Raw genomic sequence first — 25226 nt, forward strand, 5'->3', positions numbered from 1 at the left:
CTTCTTATGTGTCTTAGAGTGGCATGTCTCTAGCCTGGGCTCAGTATGGTGGGCATCAGAGCAACTCTGTCCCTGAAATCTGAACTAATTGTTCTCATTTTTTATTCATCTCAAAGCCTTAGGGTGCCCACACTCATTCATTCTAATCATCACCTGCGTCCATGTCGGGCCAGCACCCATTCTCCTCTGATGCTCAGATACAGCTGTAGGAGGCAGCAAGGCAAAGGTAGCCACCACCACTCGTCATTGTATCTGCCAATTGTCCATGGCTTGGACGTTGCAACACAGAACTTAGAACATCATAGATATACATCATGGAACACAGGAAGACACAAAGTCTGCATCAACCGTGTTGCCCAGTTGAACTACTTTCTGCTGGCATGTGATTCATATCCCTCCATATCCATGTGCCACTCTAAAAGCCTCTTAAACACCACTATCGTATCTGCCGCAACCACACCTGCAGCGCTTTCCACCACCTGTGTAAAAAAAACTTGGCGTGGGAAACCAAGTCACAGGAAGAATGTGCAAATTCCACACAGACAGCACCAAAGATCCTATAGCGGAGCAAGATGGACCACTCCTGCTAAATGCAATGGGCTGACGTGTAGTACGCAATGGAACGGAACGTGGGCATTTTTTTCATCCATTTCCGTAACCGACCCGACTCGCAGTGTAATGAACGTTGCCGGGGAACAGTTTGTGTTAATAAATTAAAATTCTGAAAATGAGAAGATTTTTACCAAATAACTTTTATTTTTACAAGGATGCTTCCGTAGCCGGCTTCCATCTCCGCACTATTATCCTATGGGATCTTTGGTGCGGGGACGGAAGCCGGATACGGAAATGGGGCCTTAAATTACCCATGAATCTGCCCATGGCCGTACTACGTCTTTTTCGTCAAGTGGACCATCTTGCTCGCTATAGGATCTTTGGACAGCACCAGAGGTCAGCATTGAACCCGGTTCTCCGACGCCGTGAAGTAACAACTCTACCATACAATGGGGTTTTTTAGCACGTGATAGTTGCAATCCCTATTCAAGAGCCTTTGGTTCTAGATTAATTCAATTACTTGAATTTAAATCCCCACTTGCCACAGGTCTCAGTGTTATTAGTTGAGATCTTGACCCTAGTCCCAGTCCCACTATTCTCAGCATTCAAGAGACCACTCTCCTCTGCCTCTGCATACTGACCTTGTTGTCCCGGCCCATTTGTAATAGAATGTAAATATTGTCACCTCTTTTGTCAATGTCTTCACTGTCTCCACACACCTGCATTGAGCTTTTCCATTCGACCCATCACTGTTCCTCCATCTCTGGCACCCAATTGTACATCAGCTTGCTTCACTGAAGGATTTGCACTGTCCTCACTACACCATAGTAAACTCTTCATTGTGTACTGTTTGATGTCAGTATGAAAGGAATTTTAGTCAGCATCTAATACACACAGCTCCTCTGTGGGAGTGCTTGGTGACCCCATGTAGGGAGAGCTTTGTGCTGGGCCTGTCTGCTGTACCTCCCTGCAGGTTTGACAGGAGTATGAGGGGAGTTTTAATCTGTATGCAATCCACACCATTCTATCCTCAAGAGTGTGTGATCAGTCAATGATGAAAGAGCTTTCATTTGTATGTAATCCATGATATTCCCATCCTCAGTGTGTGTTGGGTCACGAGGAGGGTGCTTTAATCTTATGTAATCCACGCTGTTCTAAAACATGTTGTGTGCCATGGGTCAGCAAAGTGGAGTTCTAAACTCTAACTGTTCCTATGTCCCATGCTGTTCTGATCCTGGAGAGTGTGTGATGGGACAGTGTAGTGGGTTGTGTTACGTTTTTATCAACATAGTGTGCATCTTACCTGAGAATGCTCCACATTGGAAGCCGACAACGGAGAGGTTGTTGCCGTTACTGACTCTTCACTTTCATGCGCACAAGTTTAGAAAGCACCAAAGCAACACCAAACACCAAGAGGATCAGACAACCATGCCAGCATGCTGTTTGTCCTGTTTATTTGTCATTCAAATTCTAAAAATCCCTCAATACAATATACATCATCCATTTCAAACATGGATTGAAATTCTCCAGTGGGAATAGGCTTCTTGCAGCAATTTCTCTGTAAGTTTGTTCTATTAGAGATTATAGTCACAGGAAGGTCCAAAAGGTATCGACAGATCTGTAACGGCTCTTGCAGTTCCAGTCACCCCAATATAAATTTGCTTGTGACAAAAAAATGAAGATAAAAATTATTTTGTGTGAGAGTTTGTCTTGTGCAGTTGTCTCCTCGCTCCGAATGTGGCTCCATCGGTCAAACAATCTTTCACTCTCTTGACAATGTGTTCTTGAGGTACTTTGCGTTGGTGCATTCATTTCAGAAAAAAACCCTCTCTCCGTCGCTCCCTCTTTCCCCGGCCACTGGGCAATAATTCTGAGAGCTTGGTGGGAGCGGTGGGGTGGAGGTGGGGGCAGGGATCAAATCTAAAAGGGATTCGTGGGCCAAAGGATTTGTGAAGTTCCCTCAACCCGAGCGACTGCTGCCAACGTTAAGCTGGCTACAATATTTGGTATCAACATGTCACTGAACATCCAAACGAGGCACATTCTCCCGAAGGCTGTGGTTCCTTCAATGTATAACCTGCTCTACTATGTGAAGTCCTTTCTTGACCTTTCCTTTAAAACCACTCCCTGAATACAAACCCAAAAGGTGACGACCATGTTGCTCTAACCCAGCTTGGCGTGTGTACCCTCGAGCGAGGGTTCCCACAACAAAGACAGATGCAAGCTGTCTGTAAGGTTGCATCAAACCCCTCCCCACAGACCTGCACTCCTCCAGGTGACATCTTTGAGAGGGGGAGGAGAGAAGATGGAATGGTGGTACAACATGGTGGAGTTATTACAGGTCTTTTTATTTCTAATAAAGTGTGGGATTCCCAATTAGTCAAGGCAGACATGAATTCTCGACAGAGCGATCACTTGGCCTGGGAATATATTAACTTATAACATGTGGAATATGGCTGCCCACAGCAACCCAAGCAGTCTTCAAATATTCCAATAAAAACAACCATCTTTCATTCACAAATAGAGGTGGGAGAGATGGCATTAGGACTGGTCTGCTCTCACGGACAAAGAACATCTATTTACCTTGTGAGCAGTAAGCACAGGCAGCAAAGAACACAACTCTCCCAGGAAAGACCAGAGAAGAATACCGCCACATAGTCACGTGTGATGGACCTCCTTGGCTAGAATGCAGTGGGTACCATTTCACCCCCATATCTACCATCCTTCCAGAGTCCTGAATGTCATATTCTTTAAAGATCCAAATGAAAATCAGGACAAACTGAAACTTGTACACCAGCGTAAACATTAGTTATGTACATTGCATTATAGAGAATCTGAGGCTCTACGTCAATGAGAGACAACTTTCTCAACACCCCAAATCCAACAGAAGGAAAAGTTAGCACGCTGAAAGATGTTCAGAATGTTGGGGTGAGGAACACATGCGTGCCTTTTAAACAAGGGACGGGATTGTTTTACACATGCACACAATCAGATTTCCCATCAGATGAGAGTGGACTGCTACTAGGAACAGGACTGTTTTACCCAACACAATGGACAACCCACACATTAACCGCCCCTACTGGGATCTGAATGCAGAGTGGTGATGGGAGGTGGGACTGTTCTCTCTTGCACTGGTGTACGCTGTGCACTCACTAAATCACCACCACCACAACTGGGAACACGGGTTGGGATTGAGATTGGCTATAAAAACAGCCCCTTGTGACAAAAGAGCGGAACTAGGCTGACTGGATCCAATTGTCAGGGCATACAAACTCTGCCATTACACTTCCATCACCGTAGTGCAAAAATGCACACAAAAATATTAACTTAGGAGGATACTTTGGTGGAATTAAATACGTCATTCCAGCTAACCAATTAAACACAAACAAAATCTCTAACAAACAAGGACAGTTGGCAAAATATTTTCAGTCTTACTAATGACTAATTTGTATCAAAAATTGGGGGGGGGGAAAAAATCTGCCTTAATGTCAAAAGATTATTCACAGGTTAGAGGAAAGCAGCGAGTTAAAATGTCTGCAATTTACAAGTCTGTAGAGATTGGAAGGAGCCACGCGTTGGTGTTGATACTTCTACAGTGGCTGCTGTACCACAAGTGCGCCTCCATCTCAGTTATCGAGTGATTCTGCCTGTCATCAGCTCGCTGCCCAGAATTAAATACAACTCGATTATCAATTACTGAGCCATCATCTAATTACGGTCCCATTCAAGAAAGCTCGACTTACTCAGCAGGTCAGGGAGCACAAGGCCAGGTCACCCTCCAACCCAATGAGATTCAGTGTAAAGCCAAGCCTCCTTCCCTCTTATCCCAGTGAGCTCTGGACCACGGGAAAGCCTGTGTCAGTGACAGGTTCACAGGGACACTCCAAATAACAGCTCAGCCACAACAGTTGGGCTGAGAGAAAGTTCCTCGCCTCTACATGCACTTAGCAATTGCTTAAGTCATATCCTGGTCTGGACTGATATTCACATCACCAGGACATTTCGCAACAGAGACAAAATCCTGATTCACATTATCGTCCACATATTAAAAGGCGCTGCTGTTTGTCAGTTTTGAAGTGTGGGATGTGTGGGGAGCCGACTGCTGCCCACGGTAGCTGAGGCAAGGGGGGAGGTGACAGGAGGGATGGAAATAATCAGCATCCCTGCATGAATCCAGCGCACGGTGCCAACATCGATCTCATCCCTCCCCCAGACATACCTTCAAATTCCAACTCCGATGAGTCTGTGTGTGGGTGAAGGTTGGGGGTAATACCCAAAGGAATTACATGGTTTGTCTAAGAGTAATTATATAAGCATGGTATAGAGGTGCAAGATGGGAGATGTCTTTGCGTCTGATATATCGTGCGAGGGGACACACAAGAACAAGATTCAGTCCCAGAGACACCAGGTGCCTCTGCTGCTGTGAATCGATACTCCCAACTAACCAAATTAGCACTCGACCCTACCCCTCGCACCGAATATAACGCTTGCCCTCAGGCAGAAAGGAGGCATCCCTTCCCGACCCATCAGAGAAGCACAGCTACTGCGGAACATGAGATCTTCAATGGTTTCACTTGTGCCATGAAGTGAAAAACAAAGGCGTGGGGGCACTAAAGGTGTACACTCATGCACAGGCGCAGAGAAACAGCAAGGAGAAAGGATCTTTTCTCCACATACAGCTTTCCTTGTAATCTGGCAAGATAAATGCCCATTTCTAACTGGTCACATGTTGTACCGTTTGCTTTGTGCTCAAAATGCCAAGAAATGCTGGTTGCATTGTAAAGGAGTACGGGGTATGGCCTGGGTCACCCGAGCCTCATACCTTTGACCAATGGGCTGCCCGGCTGTCGAGGGGTACAGGGTGATGGCGGCCATCTCTCAAAGTTTCTCTCTACCCCCACCCACCCGCCACTGCATCTATTTCCATGTGGAGGTTGAGTGACTGATGGATCGTGAAGGGATCATGTCCAGGAGATACTCGCGTTGACGATCCATCGTTGAGGTCTTGTGGCCCGATAGGTTGGGGCTAACATAAGCCATTGTCACCCCTGGAAACAGAAAGTAACATTAGCAACATCTTGCGCTTCCAGCCTGTTCCCAGTAACAATAAGCACCCGGGGTCTCTAGAGTCCGAAACATTCACACCCAATTCAAAACTGGCACACTGGTGGGAATTTTTCATCTTCTCACTCCACCTCAGCAACTCTCATTCAGGGGAGTGGAGAGGATCGCCGTGTGCTGGTGAAGGGCGGGTGGGTAGAGGAGGCAGGGTGTTTAACAAAGACAGATAGGTGGGTGTTGGCGAAAGTTTAGGAAAAAATGGGTGGTAGATTAAGGGGAGAATGAGTGGAGGGGGTTTAGGACAGGGAGGTGGATGTGCGGGGAGTTTGTTGAGGCAAGAGTGGGTAGAGGCAGCAGGAGGTTTGAGGAAAGATCGGTGGGATGCGTTGGGGGAAGGTTAGGGAAGAATGCGTGGAGGGGGAAGGGGGTTTAGAAAGTGCAGGTGGGAAGCGGGCTTGCAACAGCTCAGGAAAGGTGGGTGGAGGGGCTAGTGGGGTTTACGGGAAAGTGGTGGAGGGATTTAGGAAGGGCAGGCCAGGGTGGAAGCAGTTGTGGGTTGGTGAGGGAATAGTTGGTGAAAGAGGCAGGATGTTATTAGAGAGTGGGTGGAGGGGGATAGCGGTGATGAAAACAGGGGGAAAGTGGATGGAGAGTGCAAATCTTAGGGGTTAGAGTGGGTGAAGTGTGAACAGTTTAGGACCATTCGGTCCATCACGTCTACTCTGCCATTCAATCACGGCTGATCTATCTCTCCCTCCTAACCCCATTCTCCTGCCTTTGCCCCAAAACATCTGACACCTGTACTAATCAAGAATCTATCTCTGCCTTAACAATGTCCATTTTGACCTCCACAGCCTTCTGTGACCAAAGAATTCCAGATTCATCACCTGACTAAAGAAATTCCTCATCATCTCCTTCCTAAAGGAATATCTTTTAATTCTGAGGCACCTCGCCTCCACATCCACTCTATCCAAGAAGGAAGGGAAGAGCGGGTGGAGGGTTTAGGAAGGGACGGAAGGAGGGTATGGGTGGGGAAAAGAGTGGGTGGACGGAGTTAGCAAGGGGTGTAGGTGTGGCGGTAGGTTAGGGTGGCCGGCCAGCCTGAGGCGATAACTACATAGCCTACCTGTGTTGGAGATCTGCTTCCTCCAGGCTGTGGTGTTGCCTTTCCCCCCGGCTCTCTCGCCGTGCTTGCCCTGCCTGCTGACGAGAGACACATTCTGCAGCTGGGATGACTGGCTAAACGTGTGCAGCACTCCCCGGGCTGTGGTTGACTGAGGTCCTCGAGACAGCTGGCTGGAGCTCTGCAACATGACATTCAAGTGTAAATGAATGGACCTTTACCTTCAAATGTTGGCTCTTCATGTCACATTCCAACATTCAAACACTCAAGTCTGAATGAAAAAGAAATGGATTCTGGAGAAAGTCAGCAACTTTCATCCTGAACACAAGGAGTGGAAGGAAGGATGTGCAGCTCAGTGCGCAATGGGTTGCAGAGCAAGTAACGCTCTCTTCCATTTCGCAAAGAGCAAACTGATGCAGGCAGCCCTGAAACATTAAAACTGGGCTATTATTCCCCAGTGGTTCGAGTTATTTAAAAATGGCAATGCTTTGCACAGTAGCGCAGATGGTAGAGCTGCTACCTCACAGCGCCAGAGACCTCTGTTCAATCCTGAACTCGAATGCTCTCTGTGTGGAGCTTGCAAGTTCTATATGACCACATGGGTTTCCTTCGGGTGCTCCGGTTTCCAACATGCCAAAGATGTGCAGGTTTGTAGGTTAACTGCCCTCTGTAAATTATTGGTAGTGAATGAGAACGTGGGTAAACATAGAATCAGTGTGAATGGATTATCGATGGTCAGCATGGGCTCGAAGGGTTGAACTGCCCGTTTCCATGCTTTATCTTTCAATCAATCGAAGCCAAGCCAATTAATGCGCTTTAAAATACAATGATTAATTTAGATGCTACTTGCCTTCCATACCTGTTTGAACGTATGGTGTTGACCTGCAGAGTCTTGCTTACTCTGTACACTGGAAGTTGTCTGCTGCAGTATCCGTTGTTCAATTTCCTGCAAAGTAAAATGCATCGTTTGTCCTTTCTACACCATAACTAATTCATTTCTACTAAACTTCAGGCAGATGTCTGGCTCAAGTCTTGGGCAACAATCTCTCTACCACTCTCCACATTCCTGCAGAATAAATATCCCTTTCTATTCCTGAAGATAATTTTCTTGACTGGAATGTTAGGTCTTGGTAAGCTGAATTAATTCCTGCAAATTCACAATAATTTTGTTCTTTCAAAGAAAAAGAAATCACTCGCCAGCCAAAATTTCCAGAGCAAAAAGCCCCAAAATTGCAGATGTTGAGTATTTATCTCTCTCTTTCTTTATCTCTCTCTCTCTATTTATCTCTCTCTCTCTCTACATATCTATCCATACATAGCTGAAACTCTCATCTTGTTATCTTCCGGTTTGCGTTGTTTTTACATTTGCACAAAAACAGCACACGATCGCGCTACGATTTTTGCCACCTTACTCACCATTCTCCTGTGCTGCAAGTGCAACAAGTTTTGTTCCGATTGGTGGTATATTTTAAAAGTTAAGGCTTAAAAATCTTTAAAACCGCGCATACGCAGATTGGTCTCCTCTCCCGTCAGTCACCGCCACGCCCCTTCCTGCACCATCGCCGCACTGATTGGCTGCGTCAGCTGTCAGTCACCGGCGGCGCCTGTCTCTGCCCGGCCTTGACAGGCACGGTTTCCGGTCGGAGCGGCCTCGGGTCAAGGCAACCTCCGGTCAGAGGAGCATGAACCTCGAGATCCTGGGGAGATAAGGAGGGAGAGTGGGGGAATTGAGGGAAGGGGGGGGGGCCGGAGTGGGGGAGGTGAGGAGGGAGACTGGGGGGATTGAAGGAGGAGGGGGTAGGGAGGGAGAGGGGGAGGAAGTGGGGGAGGTGAGGAGGGAGACTGGGAGGGATTGAGGGAGAGGAGAGGGGGTAGGGAGGGAGTGGGAGGGGAAAGTGGAGGAGGAAGGGGGGGCGATAGAGGAAGAGGAGTTATGGAGAGAGGAAGTGACTGAGGGTAGGAGAAAGGAGAGGGAGGGTAGGAGGAGAAGGGAAAGAAGAGGGAGGAGGTGAGGAGGGAGAGTGGGGAGGAGGGGGAATAGAAGGGGAGGAGGAGAAGTGGGGGAGGTAGGGAGTGGGAAATAGAGGGAGAGGTGGCCAGTGGGGCAAGTGAGGAGCGATAGCGGGGGGGATCGTGGGAGGTGGGGGAATAGAGGGATAGGAGGGGGGTAGGGAGGGGAGATGAGTTATGGAGGGAGTGACTGAGGGTCGAGGAAAGGAGAGGGAGGGAGAGGTGATGGAGGGATTGGGGAGGGGAGGAGGAGAGGGGAAAGAAGAGGGAGGGTGAAGAGGGGGGAGAGTGTGCTGGGGATGCGGGGAAATGAGCCAAGCCTGCGCAGTTGGGGGCTATGGGTGAGTGGTGGAATATTGCGTTGGGGGAACGGGTCCTGTCACACGGCCTCCCGTGTGACAGGAACCCAACGGGTCCCACTTAGTCTAGTCTAAGTTAAAAGCAGAAAATGCCAGAAACACTAAGCAGCTCAAGTGGTACCTGCGGGAAGAGAAACTGGGGTAATGATTCCGATTATAAAACTTGCATCAAATCTCGGAATGAGACAAAAGGAGCTTGTTAAGTTGCAGGAAGGATAGGGGATGGTGTGTCTCTACAGGGTAAAACTGGGGTGACCATGTGGATAAATTGGGTAATTAAAACACCTTGTTGTGCGCACACACACACACACACACATATGCAGTGCACTGGTGAGTACAGGTCTGTCATTAACCCTTGGATGTAGCACTGCTGCACTTGGGTCAGTCACTGTAGTACTGGCTGGTATAAATCTGTCAGTGTATATCCGCAATATTGCAGGGACAGGTCTCTCATTGTACCAGTGTTAGAGACTGGACTTGGATATCAAAGTAAGTTTAAATATTAAACTGTGTGAGCAGCAATGTGCCGACTCCCAATAATTCTAGCACTGAGAATTGATGCCAGAATTCCCAGGGACTAACTGACAGATGTTTGTAGCTGTCAGCTGCTCACCTGTTCTTGCTGAAGAGCCTTCACAAATGCTGCTTTCAGACGATTAGTATGTTCAGCTTTCAATGCCTTCTTCTGGTTGGACGTCACACATTGCTCACACATGATCGTCCCGGTCTTTCCTTGTCTCCAGCGAGAGGTAAAATCAGTTTTACATTGCGAACAGGCATACGGTTCCTGGGCCAACGCCTGCGCGGAGGTTTTGCCTGTGAAGATGAATAGAGAGACAAAGTGAATCCCATATCCCTTCATCCTCCCTTATCATCCTCTCTCTGAATAGGATGGTTATTGCAAAAGCTTCCATTGGACATGAAGCTTTGTAGAGATATTGTTCAGCAAAGGCTATCTCTGACATTTGCAACTTGCATTCAAGATGTGCTGTAGATAGACACAAAATGCTGTTCCTCCAATTTGTGTTTGGCCTCACTCTGACAATGGAGGAGGCCGAGGACAGAAAGGTCAGTGTGGGAATGGGAGGGGGAGTTAAAGTGTTGAGCAATGCGGATTTCAGGTAGGTTTAGGTGGACTGAGCGGAGGTGTTCAGCAAAACGATCACCAAGCTTGTGCTTAGTCTCGCCGATATACAGGAGTCCACACCTGGAACAGCGGATACAGTAGACGAGGTTGGAAGGGGTGCAAGTAAACCTCTGCCTCACCTGGAAAGACTGTTGGGTCCTTGGACGGAGTTGAGGGAGGAGGTATAGGGACAGGTGTTGCATCTCTTGCGGTTGCAGAGGAAAGTACCTGGGGAGGGGATGGTTTCGTTGAGAAGGGACGAGTTGACCAGGGAGTTGCGGAGGGAACGGTCTCTGCAGAATGCGGAAAGGGGTGGAGATGGGAAGTTGTGGCTAGTAGTGAGACCCCGTTGGATGTGGCAAAAATGTCAGAGGATATGCTGTATGCGACGGCTGATGAGGTGGAAGGTGAGGACAAGGGGGACTCTGTCCCTGTTACGAATGGGTGAGGGGGGGGGTGGGAGCAAGAGCAGAGCTGCGGGATAACAAGGAGACCGTAGTGAGGGCCTCATCTATAATGGAAGAGGAGAACCCCTGTTCCCTAAAGAATGAGGACATCTCCGATGACCTCGTATGGAAAACCTCATCTTGGGCGCAGATGCGGCGTAGACGGAGAAATTGGTTGATGGGGATAGAGTCTTTACAGGAAGCAGGGTGGGAAGAAGTGTAGTCTAGATAGCTATGGGAGTCAGTGGGTTTATAATATAGTTTGTGTCCTGTGATGGAGACGTTGATGTTCTGTAGATCATTTAGTTTATTATTGTCACATGAAGCCAGGTACAGTGAAAAGCTTTTTGTTACTTGCTATCCAGTCAGTGAAAAGACTATACATGATTAAAACTAAGCCGTCCACACTTATCAGATACAGAATAAAGGGTATAACTTTTGGTGCAAGATAAAGTCCACTAAAGTTTGATTAAAGATAGTTTGAAGGTCTCCAGCGAGGTTGATGGGAGGTCAGGACCGATATCTAGTTGATTGGAGGACGGTTCAATTGCCTGATAACAGCTGAGAATAAACTGTTCCTGAATCTGGAGGTATGCATTTTCAAAGAGAGAGTAGGACCAGGGCGAGACTGGTCCTTGATTATGCTGCTGGCCTTGCTGATGCACTGAGGTGTTGATGGAGTCATAGGTTAACATAGAAAATAGGTGCAGGAGTAGGCCATTCAGCCTTTCGAGCCAGTACCGCCATTCAATATGATCATGGTTGAACATCCATAATCAGTACCCCGCTCCTGCTTTCGCCCCATACCCCTTAAAGTGTGCACTCTCACTTGCAGCAGGTCCCTCCCATTCCCACCGTATGACGTGACAAGCAGGTGGAAATCGAGTGGTTGATGGTGAATGGATCAGCTGCAACGTAAAATACTCAACATGGAATTGAAATGTACTGTCTAGGAAAGACGAAGACTTGTGTTTGTATAACAGCTCAGAATTTTGCAGTCAATTATAATTAATTTGAAGTGTAATCTGGGGTTAGAACGTTGTTAATACATCCGCCAATCTGTAGGCAGTAAATACTCACATCCAGTAATGTAATTATGGTAACCTAGCCTCAATGCTAAAAGATGACTAGTAAAATTTCACAGCGAGGTCTGGGGATGAGGTCCCTGAGGACCCTAGTCACACACCCGCACGCCTTTTTCCAAAAATTAACAGAAGGGTGGTGCTTTAAACAACTTTTCAATGAATTGTTGTGCTCCATACAAACTGCTTTGAAACTTCCCCAAGTACTGCGGACATTTCACCAGTGCAGGTTTAGCTGGGAAATGCCCCAGACTCTTGTCACATGTGACCCACATTACCTCGCAGCAAGGCCATGGAAGGGAGGCTGAGAGCAAAGTCCCTCCTGCAGCAGAGCGTCGGGTCTGGTCCATTACAGCAGTACTCCACCCACAATAATGTGAACAGTGCTCAGGGGTACATACAAACGCGGCAGAATTACTTAGAGATGTTATTTGCATCCTGACGGTGCGAAAAAATAATCAAAAGTTTAGCTAAACTTATCCAAAACCGGTTGGTGCAAAGCCGACAGCTCAGATGCGAAGTGCATCCACGCCCCTCCACCCACTCTAAACATACACCATGGTCTCTGAGCTCCACACTACATTGTACACGCACAGGAGTGCTAGAGTGCGAGGCAGGTGGGATAAATAGTTCCCCACAGAAACCACCACCCACTGCAAACCACAACACTTGGTAACATCTAATACACCCATGACATTCTTTATTACGATGACTCAAAGTGCAACCACCACAGTGCAACAGATGAGATATCCTCGTGTGTGGAACCTCTGACCTGGATCTGCTTCAACTTGCCTGCACAATTCAGGCCAATGGCAGATGCTATCTCACTGCCTCTCCACTATGCTCTGAACCACCTGCCTAACAGGAATCAATATGGTAGACTGCTGTTCATCAACTACAGCTCAGAATTCAACACTATCACCCCCTCCAAACTCTTCACCAAGCCCCAAACCACTGCTCAGTTCGTCAAGGGTACAGTCATCCACGCCATTGAAAGTATCTCCATGAGATACTGGCTCAAGGAAGCAACATCTAATTATAAGGGATCCCCACCATCGGGCCATGTCGTTTTCTCGACGGTTCTGCTGAATGGTTTGTTTCTTTTCTTTTCACTATTATGTATAATTTATGTTCTCCTTGTTGTCCGAGTCTATGTGCCTGTGATGCTGCTGCGTGCAAGTTCTTCATGGCACCTAAACCTCACCATCATTATGCATAGACAATGAACTTGACTTGACTCGAGGCAGTGCCATACTTAACTCTTCACTGAATATGCAGCACTGCAGACAATTCATCTGATCCATTGTTGTGGCATCATTTCGCCCTTTGTTTGTGCTGGGCTTTGATCCCAATCCTTGTGTCACTCAATGCCTTTCACATATCTGAACTGCAGCAAAATTATCCTCACCGTTTGATGTGTCACTGACTCTGGATTTAAAGGAGAGGGAAGAGTGGAAGGGTTTAAGGAGACAAAATTGTTAGGAGGTCCGGGGAAAATTGGAGAATGGGAGGGGGTGGAAGAAGGTGTGGGCTAGAGCGTGCATCTTTGTACCTGGACAGCACACCTCTGCACATGGTTAGACTCTGTCTAGGCAAGTCATTATATCAGTATTAATTAGTGCGCTCCAAGCCTCTATAAACTTTTACTGAAACTTCATGCAATTGGATTAAGATATCACCATAACAAATCCAGTCAGTAGTTGATGTGCAAAGGGAAGTCCAGGTCAAAGTGCATGGGCCAATGGAGTTGTATCTGAAATCTGCTGACCCTGGGAAGGGCAGCAGTTGATCCAAGGAATCATACTTAACACATGAGAAAGTCCAGGAGTCTTGACTCAAGCTGTGATTTGGAAGGCAATGATGATAGAATTGAATACACCCTCAAAGAGAAAATACAGACACAAAATGATGGCTCAAATGACCTCGTTCTGCAATCTGCTAGTTGTGTATCTTCCCGGATTTTCAACTTAAATATAATACTTAGCTTGCTCCGGGAATCTCATTTGCAGTAGACTTTAGAATGAGCAGTGTGGAGAAGTATTGAAATTAATGGAAGGTTGGGGGAGATGAGATTGGGGGAAGAGGGAAGGGTTTGGAAATATGAGGAACAGCATCAAATCATCAACTTTTTCACAGGCTGCTCCAAGTTATATTCCGCTTGGGTAGCTTACAACCTAACAGTAGGGACATTGAATTTTACATAACTGACCTACAACCAATCCCGCCTTTTTCTCCCCCCACTGTGCCCCACCCGGACTCACACCCATTTCTTCCTCTTCCACCTATAATTCTTCCTCTGGATTCACATTTCGCATCTCTTCTATCCTTTTCTCACATCTTTTGTCTTTTCATCTCCAAACATCTGCCAATCAAAACTCCCTTTCAACTGTACCCACCTATCACTTGCCGGCTTTGTGCCACCCCTCCTCGCCACCTCCACCACAATCAGTTGGAAAAAGGGTCCCAACCCGAAGTGTCATCTGTCCATGTTTCCCTGAGATGCAACCTGACCCGCTGAGTTGCTCCAGCAGTGTCTTTTTTTTTTGCAAAGCAGCATCCACAGTTCCTTGTATCTCCTTTCTACTGGACATCTTCCTCCTGTAACCCATCATCAATGAGGTTGCAACTTTACCTTGAGTTTCTAGCAGGTTATGCACCACTTCTTCAAGTCCGACTAGGTAGATGAACTCATTATTAGCAGCACTTGGTAGGAAGTTCAGCTCGGGGGCTGGAGGTTTGGGCGGTGGAATTTCCAGCAACGTTTTCTCCAGCTGCTTACGGAGCGCAAGCTTGGCTGCTGCCTGGCGACTGGCCGGCGAGTCGTTGGAGTTCACAGCAGATGTCACTGTATTGCCGACATTCGACTGAGCCGAGTTCAACGTTGAGGCTTTCATTGCACTTGAAGCCTGTAAAATAATTAGAGATCGAGTCATGTGGAGGAGACTAAGTAATTAATACCAGAATCAAACAGAGCTTTTTCCCACTGATTCTAACAAAAGTATAACGCTTCTCTTGTGGAGCATCCTCTCACTAGGGCTGTTCCAATATGGCCCTCAGCTGGCAATTAAGAGCCTCGTAGTAATACTTGGGAGGTAGGTATTGTCAGTAAACCAACAACTTCCTATTTCTAGCTGTGGTGATGAAACCCCTTCCTGAACAGCTGCAGCACACATGTTGAAGATGGGCAGATTATACAGTCAGGCAAGAATAGTAACACTGAGACCGTGAAGGAATGTCCAGCATATATCCCACTTGGGACACATTGCCACATTGGGGAAATTACAGATATGTAAATCTAATTCAGCTGTAACATTAGGACTGTTGCAGCTGGCAAACTGCAAACTGGTGCAGTGGGAACATGACAATCAAAATCCTGACCCTGCAGGTCCCTGGCACTAAATCAACTGAGATGTTCATACTGACACTTGTGACCCGATAGAGCCTGGGACTACTCTGCAGAGAAAGTGGATTTGAGATTGTTCACATTGTTTTATAACATTTCAGCTAGCTCCGATACAGTGTAATGAGAAACTCACTGAAGGGAGGTCTTTAATGGAAAGTAATTGGTGAAATTAGGTAAGGCACATGATCGAGTATTGCATTTAAATCTCAGCACTTGGTCCTCTGATTGCAAGGTGTATCGAGAGGATGTGTGTATCACAAATCTTTCCCTGGGAACAAAAGAACTGCACCATGAAACCATCAGCAGTTGAGAAGCAACTCGCATCAAAAAAGGCATTAAAAATTAGACCATGATTTATTGATGGTTCGGTGTCGATGGCTGTCCCTGAATGAAAATATCACCATGAAAATGTATTGGCTCTATCATCTCAACTCAATTATTTGATTCCAAGTGTACACTTACAGCACGTACTGATCAGCGAGTTACCCACATGTAACATCAATTTACTGTCTCTCTCCACAAACACTGGGAATTTTCTTTAATCTGTCTCATCAAAGACATTTTGAGGCCCCTTTTAGCCATTCTAATTCCCGCGTGATCTTTCCTCCTTTCTTTACATTCCTCCAAGGCCATGTCGAATTCCAACCGCTTAAACCACACAGGTGAATAACCTGCTCATGTTATTGTGTACTTGGAACCAAAGGTGGTTTATTCTGCAGTTATGGGTTGTAATGTTGCAAGTTTACAAAACACTGGTCACGCAGCACTTGAGAGTACGGTGTAGGCTCTGAACAGGTTTCAAAGTGGATTCACCAGGATATTAGAAATAAAGAACTGCAGATACTGGTTAATACACAAAAGGACACAAAGTCAAAAGACCAAAGGACTCTTCGGAGTCTGAAGAGGGATCTCGACCCAAAACGTCAACCATCCTTGTTCTCCAGAGATGCTGCCTGACCTACTGAGTTATTCTAGCAATTTTTTGTCCTTCACCAGGATATTGCCTGGATTGGAGGACTTTAGTTATGGGGAAAAATTGCAGAGATAAGTCAGGCTTGGCTTGATTTTTGAAGGAGTCTGGGGGGGGGGGGGGGGTGATCTATGTAGAAAAAAGTTTGAGAGGCATAGATAAAAGAGTAAATAATCAAAATGCTTTTTCCCCATGATAGGGATATCAAAGACAACAGGACATTGCTTTGAGATAGGAAGGAGATTTAAAGTGGTTCTGAGAGGCAAGTTTTATTTTGCACAATGGTTGATATCTGGGATATACAGGCAAAAAAGGTGGTGGAATCATACAATTACTGTATTTAGACAGAGACTTAAATAAACAAGACACAAAATGATACAGTGTAATGAGTATAAAGGTTGGTAATAGACATGGTGGCTGAAGGGGCAGCTTTGTGCTGTACAACTCAATGAACTTTATGAACCATAGGTATGCTATACTTGGTTTTCATTGAAATAATGGCACGTGAAAACAATTGTAATATTCCACAAAAACAACAGCCTTCAGTATAAAAATTCTCACATTTCTGAGGTTTCTATTGTGATTGTATGTAATCTCGTCGAGTTTGTATTAAAATCAAAAGGTATAGTCCAGCTCCCACTTCATTTCACTCTTCCTCAAAGATTATGAACTCTTCCACCCCTACTTCTTCTTCCTGCCCATATTCTGCATCACCTCCCCATACTCCAGCATGGGTGTCTGCAGGATTCTGATCCCTACTGGCAGCTTACCTGTGGAATGTTGACGAGCAGGCTGGTGTTGGGGACATTGGCCACACGGATCAGTCCCTGTTGTAGAACCCTCTGGCCCTGGATTTGTACCACACTGGGCACTGATGCGCGGGGAGCCAGCAGCAGAGGAGGTGGGGCAGTGCTGGCATGTGGTCTGATGGCGTGAATTTGCTGGGGAGAAACAGACATCGGCTGATAGAATGGGGCAAAGATGGACAGAACGTGTGACAGGGTTGGGTGAAATGAAAGCAAGGCAGGAAATAAAACGGAGAGGTTATTCAGAATTCATGCAAGGTACATTCCAAACAGCGCAGCCAGACAGATACAGGCATCTAGGTCAAAAAGTGAGGGAGATCACAGTTCTGTACATTAATGTTGACAAATGCATAGTCCCCATATAGTTTATAAGAAAATCATGCAAAAATCAAAAAAGAGGAGGGTGAGATAGGGGATGGCCAGATGTACTTGGCAGGGTGAACTTTTCTCCCGCCCATTGCATTCATAAATATTAAATACACATGCACAGCTGATGTTAAGGAACCCATGAGATCTTTATGGTTATACACAGTATATTAGAATAGCTGCTGCATGTACTTCAGATCATTTTCCAAACTATAAGTATGCAGTTTATGACATCAAGTTCATAATTTATAATGCTATTTTTAACCTGAGTCACATTCCTCAATTTAGACACATTTTATAGACATCTGATGCTGGTCACTACACAAAGTGAGATGGATTGAGGTGAAATTTTGTTCCGAGCAGTTAAAGTGGAGGTTGAGTATGGAAATTGACACCAAGCTTGGTTAGTGTCTTTATGAACAAGCACTGGGTTTAGAAAGGATGACATCCCGATATGATCACTTTGAAATGCTGCTATGCTATTTGACTTAATCGACATGCACAGAGAATTGAGAACAAATCTACGAAACACCACCACCAGTTTAGTGCTTGCATGGTCTCTCTGGATCTGAATTCACTTTTTCAAAAAGTGTTAATTTGTGGATTAAATAACTCTGGGAAGACAACATTCATGGCCCATCTCGAAGGTTTTGGCTCAACCACTCATTCTGAGGGTTACCCGAGTCACAATCTGTTTTTTAATTTTAATTCACTTTTGATTTCCTAAGTGAAGTTGTTCTCAAACAATTTATTAAAATAAAGCTGTGGTTTGATTCACTGGTGCCCTTATCAATTTGCTGCATGCAGAATGGGCACTACTTCCTTAATGTATGATTATGTGATCCATTGAATACAGGGCAGCTTTCGTCAGGATATTACAAATTCATGTTTGTCATCTCCCAACTTCGCTGCTGGACCCATTTCTGCATTGGACCCTGCAAGATGTAAAAGAACGTAGAGCAGTACAGTGCAAGGACAGGCTTCTCGGCTCACAATGTCTGTGCTGGACATGATGCCAATACCATCTCTTATCTACTTGCACATAATTATCTACCTGCACATAATGTGCATTCAGTGGCAACTATATCTTAACTCAATATTTTTAATCTGTAGTCAGATACTTACTGGGTTTCCTCTCACTAATGGTGGCATCACAATCTGTGGGTTCTGTTGCGATCCAACCTTTGAGGTCCCTTGTTGAACACCGCGAACCAATGGTGGTGGGATTACTGTTCCCACTGCACGGACGGTGTTTAACTGCAAGACATGAGCACATATTTAGAAATACCTTCTAACTACAACAACAACACGACTATGCTGCCGTTTCCCACAATATTACTGCCAATATTTTCCACCGTGCCAACATTGACCTGGATTGACCTTTTATGGACCCCTTTCAATCTCTGCACCTTTCCCTCAAGGAGTCATTACTGGGCGACAGGCTCGGCATTGAATGCCAGCAAACTGCTACTGCACCGTTCTCACATTCAAGTTCATTCATGCACCAGTCTAAAGACCTTCACGCAAGGAATATCAGGAGATATCCACAACGCCCCACCAGATAACTCCACCATTAAGATATTGGGACTTCCATTGGGTCTTCCATCCCAACTGCGTTTTTCTCTCCATTCTTCATTATATCTTGATGTTGTTGTACCTAAGAATCCTAAATACTGTCCTAAATACACACAATAATTCAGCATTACAGCCGACAGAATAAATGAAGACATTTCTCATCGCATACGAAAACGGATATCACTTTAATCTGAATGTATGCCCCTGGTTCTTGCTGCTTCAGTAAGGTAAAAACAGCCATTCAACAATGAGGGAATCATTGACTGATAGATGAACAGTTTTCAAAGTGGTATTCAAAGTGTAGGAGGAACAAATACTACAATATAGTAAACAATGTAACTTAAGACAGACAAACTTCTGATAATTACTAGATGCTACTGCAGAGCATTAAAAGGAAGGAATAAGGAAACGTTAAGTCAGGATTTTCCAAAGCCCTTACGAGGAGTTGTGCCCTTGAACTGTAAAATGGCAAACAATATTACTCAATTGTTAATGAAAGGAGGGAGACAGAAACCAGGAACTACAGGCTTTCCCACATCTTCAGTTTGAGAGAAGATATTAAAATCAGAAACATTGAAGGATCTGTACAAGCCATGAATGCAACTCCAATTAAACTAGCTGAACGTTTTGCAAGCAGTCAGCATGATAGTGGATATGGATGCTGCAGATACAAACTTGCAGAAAGAGGCGGGCTTCGACCCGAAACATCACCTATTCCTTCGCTCGATAGATGCTGCCTCACCCGCTGAGTTTCTCCAGCATTTTTGTCTACCTCAGACTTGCAGAAAAGTTCATAGAATTCATAGAAGGGTATAGCACAGTAACGGGTCTAAATCCTGCCCGTCTTCTAAGATGCTTCTTATACCTTTGAATCATTTATCCAACTATCTCTCAAAAATCTGTCAAGATTTATCTAATGGAGTTCATGTGGAGAGGAATAGAACACTAATTAAAGATACTTGAAATTGCAGCTCTAATTTGGGAGTTGCAGTATTGCTCATTGCTCATTCCTCAACTACCTCCTCTGGCAGCTCGTTCCATACACCCACCACCCTTTGTGTGAAAATGTTACCCCTCAGATTCCTATTAAATCTTTTCCCCTTCACCTTGAACCAATGGGCTAAGTGTTCGGCTGGCAACCGGAAGGTAGCCGGTTCGAATCCCGCTTGAAGTGCATACTGTCGTTGTGTCCTTGGGCAAGACACTTCACCCACCTTTGCCTGTGTGTGAATGTGTGTGAGTGATTGGTGGTGGTCGGAGGGGCCGTAGGCGCAGATTGGCAGCCACGCTTCCGTCAGTCTGCCCCAGGGCAGCTGTGGCTACAGAAGTAGCTCACCACCACCGAGTGTGACTGAGGAGTGAATGAATAATGCGATGTAAAGCGCCTTGAGTATTAGAAAGGCGCTATATAAATCCCATCCATTATTGTATCTCCGTGGGGAAAATGCTAAAGATATCTAGCATTTTACACATCCCTGCATGCCCCCACGTTTTTACAGGCAATGCAATGCTTTAATATTCGCTGGGCATTATGGTCAGCAAGATCCCAAAAGTTACACGGAAAGGTTAACAATTGGCTGATCTTTATTCTAATTCCTGGATTTATGAAATAATGATTGAGCAGGTCAGGAAGAGAATTGCTCTTCATTGAGCAGGTCAGGAAGAGAATTGCTCTTCTTTCAACAGTCGCTTGGGATCACTGGTATCCACATGAGAGGGTGACACCATGGGCAGAAATCTCGGGGGTGGGGGGGGCCACGGGCCCCCCCCCCCCCTCCATGTTTTGTAATTCGGATTCTGATATTCGGTGAAAAAAAATCTATTAAAATCTCTGCTTTCTGCGAGACAATGGGGGTGCCACTGTTAAGCGCTTGTTAAATGTCTCTATTAACACGATGTGTCACCATTTGTGTTTTGACCTCCAAGTATTACTGAAGGTATTCACAGAGAATTTCTTATAGCGGTCATGATGCGGGTACAATTACCATTTGAACTAATTGGATGTATTGGTGGATGGGACCTGACCCGCTGAGTTACTCCAGGATTTTGTTTCTATCTTTGGTAAAAACCAGTATCTCAGTTTATTTTTATTAGTATTTATTTGCTACACCTGCACATAGCCATGTGGTGCTATTTTTGCATCGTACAAGCTTGCTTTGAATTTCGTCCAATAGAAGAATCATTGAGCCATGAAGTGGTCTGTTTCGCTCTCTTCAAATACCACTTTCGAAGATGAACACTTCAAACATGTATTTTTTCATCTTATGCACTTACTTTGGAGACGTACAATGCCATTACTTGAACCCTTACAACTGATAAAGCTTTTCATTCCAGGGCGACAAGTGCCAGTTCGCCCACGGCCTGGCCGAGCTGCACTCCCTCAGCCATCACCCCAAGTACAAGACGTTCTGCCCCTATGGTATCCGCTGCCACTTCATCCACAACCCCAAGGAGCGAGGGCCCCACCCTCCCTTGCACCAGAGCGCCAGCCTGGGCTCGGCCTCATCCGGCCCGGAGCTCGACTGGGCCACGCTGTGGGCAGCCTTCAGCCCCGACCTGGAGCTGGAGCTGGCCCGGACTCTGGGCTTGGGGCTGGGAAATGGAGGGGGAAGAGGTTGCTGCTGCCCCAGCACCACCAACAGTACCAGCAGCTTCAGCGGGCGCCCGGACTGCCCATGGCCGGCAGGAGCCTGTCCACAGACTCTCTCCCCGACCAGGACAACTCCAGCAGCAGCAACTCCGAGTCGCCCGTCTTCGAGCAGGGCCAGCGGCTGCACATCTTCAGCAGGATCTTGGTGTCGGACTGAGGGGAAGGGGGTGGAGGGCTGCCGGCCAACCCAGCAGGACAGGCAGCGCCGGCTGCAAGTCCAGGGCCGCCCCGCCAGCCCAGAGCCACCCCGGATACCTCAGGACAGGGACGAGACACTGTGGAGGGGGTGGGGACATCCCAGCAGCAACTCAACAGCGGCCGCAGCGACGGAGAGCTGACCCCAACCCCGACCACGGATGAAACGCAAGCCTGCGCACAATGCAGCACCACCATTGCCGAGACTGTTTATAGTTAGTGACATATGATCTGGGCATGCGCAGTCGGAATACCGGGCTCGCTTATTGTTTACCTTGACAAACCAAGTTCAGTAACACACGACATTAAAAAGAGAGATCAAACAGATGCGACGCTTAGGAAATATTCGCAAATGATCATTTTTCACCACTTCAATCTGTTTTCTCCTGCAGAAGTTAGATTTCACTTCCGAATTTTATGTATTATTACTGGGCAGTGCATATTAAGAATATGATTTATTGGTTGGATAGTTCTACCCAACAGACAGAATGGATAAAAATGGAGAAGGAGGATTGCCATCCTAGTAATATAGGAACGATCCTCTTCTCCCCAAAAAAACTGAATAACACAATATATAAGAAGAACCCAATTATATATGGTACAATAAGAATTTGGAAACAAATAGAATTATCTTTAAAATTAAGAAATCTATCACTGTTAATGCCAATAGCGAATAACCCTTTATTTAAACCATCTCTTATTGATAAGACATATAACCAATGGGAAAGTCTCGGAATTAGAAGGATCGGGGATATGTATGAAATGGGAAACTTACTATCATTCCAACAATTACAATTAAAATTTAAATTGAAAAACAACCAATATTTTAAATATCTTCAGATTTGCGATTTCGTGAAAAAATATATACAAGGATATCAAAAAGTAACTCCTGACTTATTGGAAGAGGCAATGAATATTGAAGCTGACTCACAAAAATTAATATCATATTTATATAATAGTATTCTAAATATAGACCTACCATCGACAGAGGTACTTAGAGAAGAGTGGGAACGGGAACTAATGATAAAAATTACGAAGGTTAAATGGGAAAAATACCTGATATATATTCACAAATGTTCAATTAATGTAAGACATAATTTAATTCAATTTAAAATTGTACATAGATTATATTATTCAAAAACAAGATTGAACAAATTTTATCCAAATATATCCGCCACTTGTGATAAATGTCTAGCCCAAAAGGCAACTATAACACACTCCTTAGTCTCCTGCATAAAACTTTATAGATTTTGGAATGATATTTTTGAAATATTTACAAAATTATTCAAGACAAGAATGGAACCTAATACTGAAATGATTATATTTGGCGTAATGGAAGATGGGAATAAATTGAACACATCTCAAAATCTATTCCTTAACTATGGTTTAATAATAGCAAAAAAATTAATTCTTAAATTTTGGAAGGGTACATCAATACCAACGCTTAAAATGTGGATTGCAAGTATGTTGGACACCGCTCATCTTGAGGAAATGCGATTCCTCCTAATGGATAAATCAGACCAATTCATAACGAGTTGGTCTCCATTCGTCGTTTTTTTGGAATCATATGGTTCAACACAATTGTAAAAAATAACTGTTTCAGGACTGGACGAGGGTTGGTCAAGACTATAAATAATGATCTCCTCTTTTTTTCTTTTCTTTTCTTTTCTCTATTCTCTCTCTCAACTTTCTTCATTTACTCGTTTTCTTTTTTCACACACTATATTTCACATCTTTCTATCCTTTACTATCTAACTTCTTTTTCTTATTCTAATCTTTTTTCAGTGTAACAAAAAAAAAAAAAAAGAAGTTGTACATAAAATGTATTATGAAAATATATATTAGGCACTTTGGTGCCATATGACTGTACTTACTTCTAATAAAATAAAATATTAAAAAAAAAAAAAAGAAGTTAGATTAGTGATGCATAATTGCAGAAACTAGAACACAAAATCAGAGAATTCTTTCGAGGGTGATTACTTTAGTGGCAACCCTAGATGTAATTTCTACCATTGTTCCACCATTGCACTTATTCACATGATGAATTCTATTTCCCCATTTTCCAGGCCCAAAGAAAGAAATCCCAATATTCTCAGATCAACCCTCAAGGAAAGTCACTTCTATGCCAAATATTAGTTAGAAATCACATCTACGGTTGCCACTAAAGCTAATTTCCATATCATCCCTGAAATAATCCTCCCTGTTAGTCTGCATTCAGTATCACAGTCTGCATTACCACCTGCACTCACCACGATATTGCTAAATGAACTCTCAATGTACAATGCAAGATTAGAAAAGAGCAGCATAATTCTGCACGATACACAAAACTGCTCAAATTTACTGGAATTACATGAAATTCCATGATAACACTGTGCCTGTGGGTTACAATACACACGGAGGAAAGATTAATGATTGCTGCCATTCTGTTTTCAGATTTTGATGATTATGCATCTTTCCACTTTATTGTTCCAGCCTTGCAATTGCAGCCTTGCAGTGTCACCACGATTTCTCTAGCAGCAGTGGGGTTTTGTGGTAATACCAATGTCTGATCTCGGACCATTGTGAGCTTGGTCCTGTAATCCAAGTCCTGTCAACCTGTCTCCCAACTATCTCATTGACCTCCTTCAGCCAGCAGGGGTTTACCCTGATTGCAGTATTCTCACAGCACGTCCCCACCCAACCGCCACCTTCAATGTTCAACCCAAAACCTGGCAAGGCCCGAGTTCTACACTGACCTGGAAGTTGGGCTTGCCAGTGGGAACATGCAGCATTACCCGTACCAGCGGGGGTGGGGTGGCCATGGCAGTGCCTGTCGAGACAGCAGGCTGGGAAGAGAATATCAGAAAGCACAAACACACATGAGAAAGCTGAGGAACACAAGGAATGCAAAATACTGCCCGTTTGAAGAGATATTCTGTTGAAACCACACAAGCCAATAAGACTGCCAATCAGGACATGCCAGCTGGGAAAAGGCAATACATCCATCTTCCCATCGCAGCAACCTTTATTCCGTCTACCCGGATCTTCGTCACTTCACACCATCTTTATGGTTCCTTGCACTGACACCCAACAGTCTCAAGTCTGAACCATATCTGAGAACTGTTGAGAGTTTCTTCATGCAGAGACCCGATTCAAACTCAGGCACCAAGGTGAAAGAACAGCAGTCCTGAACACAGTCCCTCACACAATCTAAAGATTTTAATCGTGGAGTTACACTTGTTCACCCATTTTCCTTTCAGCCACCATATAGCGAACCAGAGAAAGGTGGGGAACACCTCAACCAGCACCTCAACCAGGACTCAAAATGGAGAGGACACATCTGCTTTGCCCGACTTAGTTGGTAATTCACTTACTTTCCGAATCTGAGATCTTTCTCCAAGAACAAATTATTTGCCATTAAATCAAGTTCAAGAGTTCAAGAGAGTTTATTGTCATGTGTCCCTGATAGAACAATGAAATTCTTTGTGCTCTCTTTTCTTCAAGAATTTTTACCCTTGATCAT

At 45.1% G+C, this 25226-nt stretch overlaps 1 protein-coding gene across 12 annotated transcripts in view; it reads right to left on the reverse strand.

Annotated features, from left to right (window-relative positions):
* Positions 1 to 1965: 1965 nt before the first annotated feature.
* The window catches only part of gatad2a (GATA zinc finger domain containing 2A), a 105809-nt gene continuing 82548 nt past the window's right edge, over positions 1966 to 25226 (reverse strand). For 4 of the 12 annotated variants that reach the window (XM_033046809.1, XM_033046805.1, XM_033046804.1 and 1 more), the window contains 8 exons: positions 24460 to 24549; positions 18430 to 18561; positions 16903 to 17094; positions 14392 to 14665; positions 9719 to 9921; positions 7587 to 7682; positions 6740 to 6917; positions 1966 to 5600 (listed from right to left, as the gene is read on the reverse strand). In XM_033046809.1, the coding sequence (XP_032902700.1) occupies positions 5470 to 5600; positions 6740 to 6917; positions 7587 to 7682; positions 9719 to 9921; positions 14392 to 14665; positions 16903 to 17094; positions 18430 to 18561; positions 24460 to 24549 (1296 nt within the window). In that variant the 3' untranslated portion in view covers positions 1966 to 5469. The remainder of the gene's footprint in view (positions 5601 to 6739; positions 6918 to 7586; positions 7683 to 9718; positions 9922 to 14391; positions 14666 to 16902; positions 17095 to 18429; positions 18562 to 24459; positions 24550 to 25226) is intronic. The other 8 variants (XM_033046813.1, XM_033046812.1, XM_033046814.1 and 5 more) reach the window with 7 other exon arrangements.

Source organism: Amblyraja radiata, chromosome 29, assembly GCF_010909765.2.
Source record: "Amblyraja radiata isolate CabotCenter1 chromosome 29, sAmbRad1.1.pri, whole genome shotgun sequence".
Taxonomy (NCBI): Eukaryota; Metazoa; Chordata; class Chondrichthyes; order Rajiformes; family Rajidae; genus Amblyraja; species Amblyraja radiata.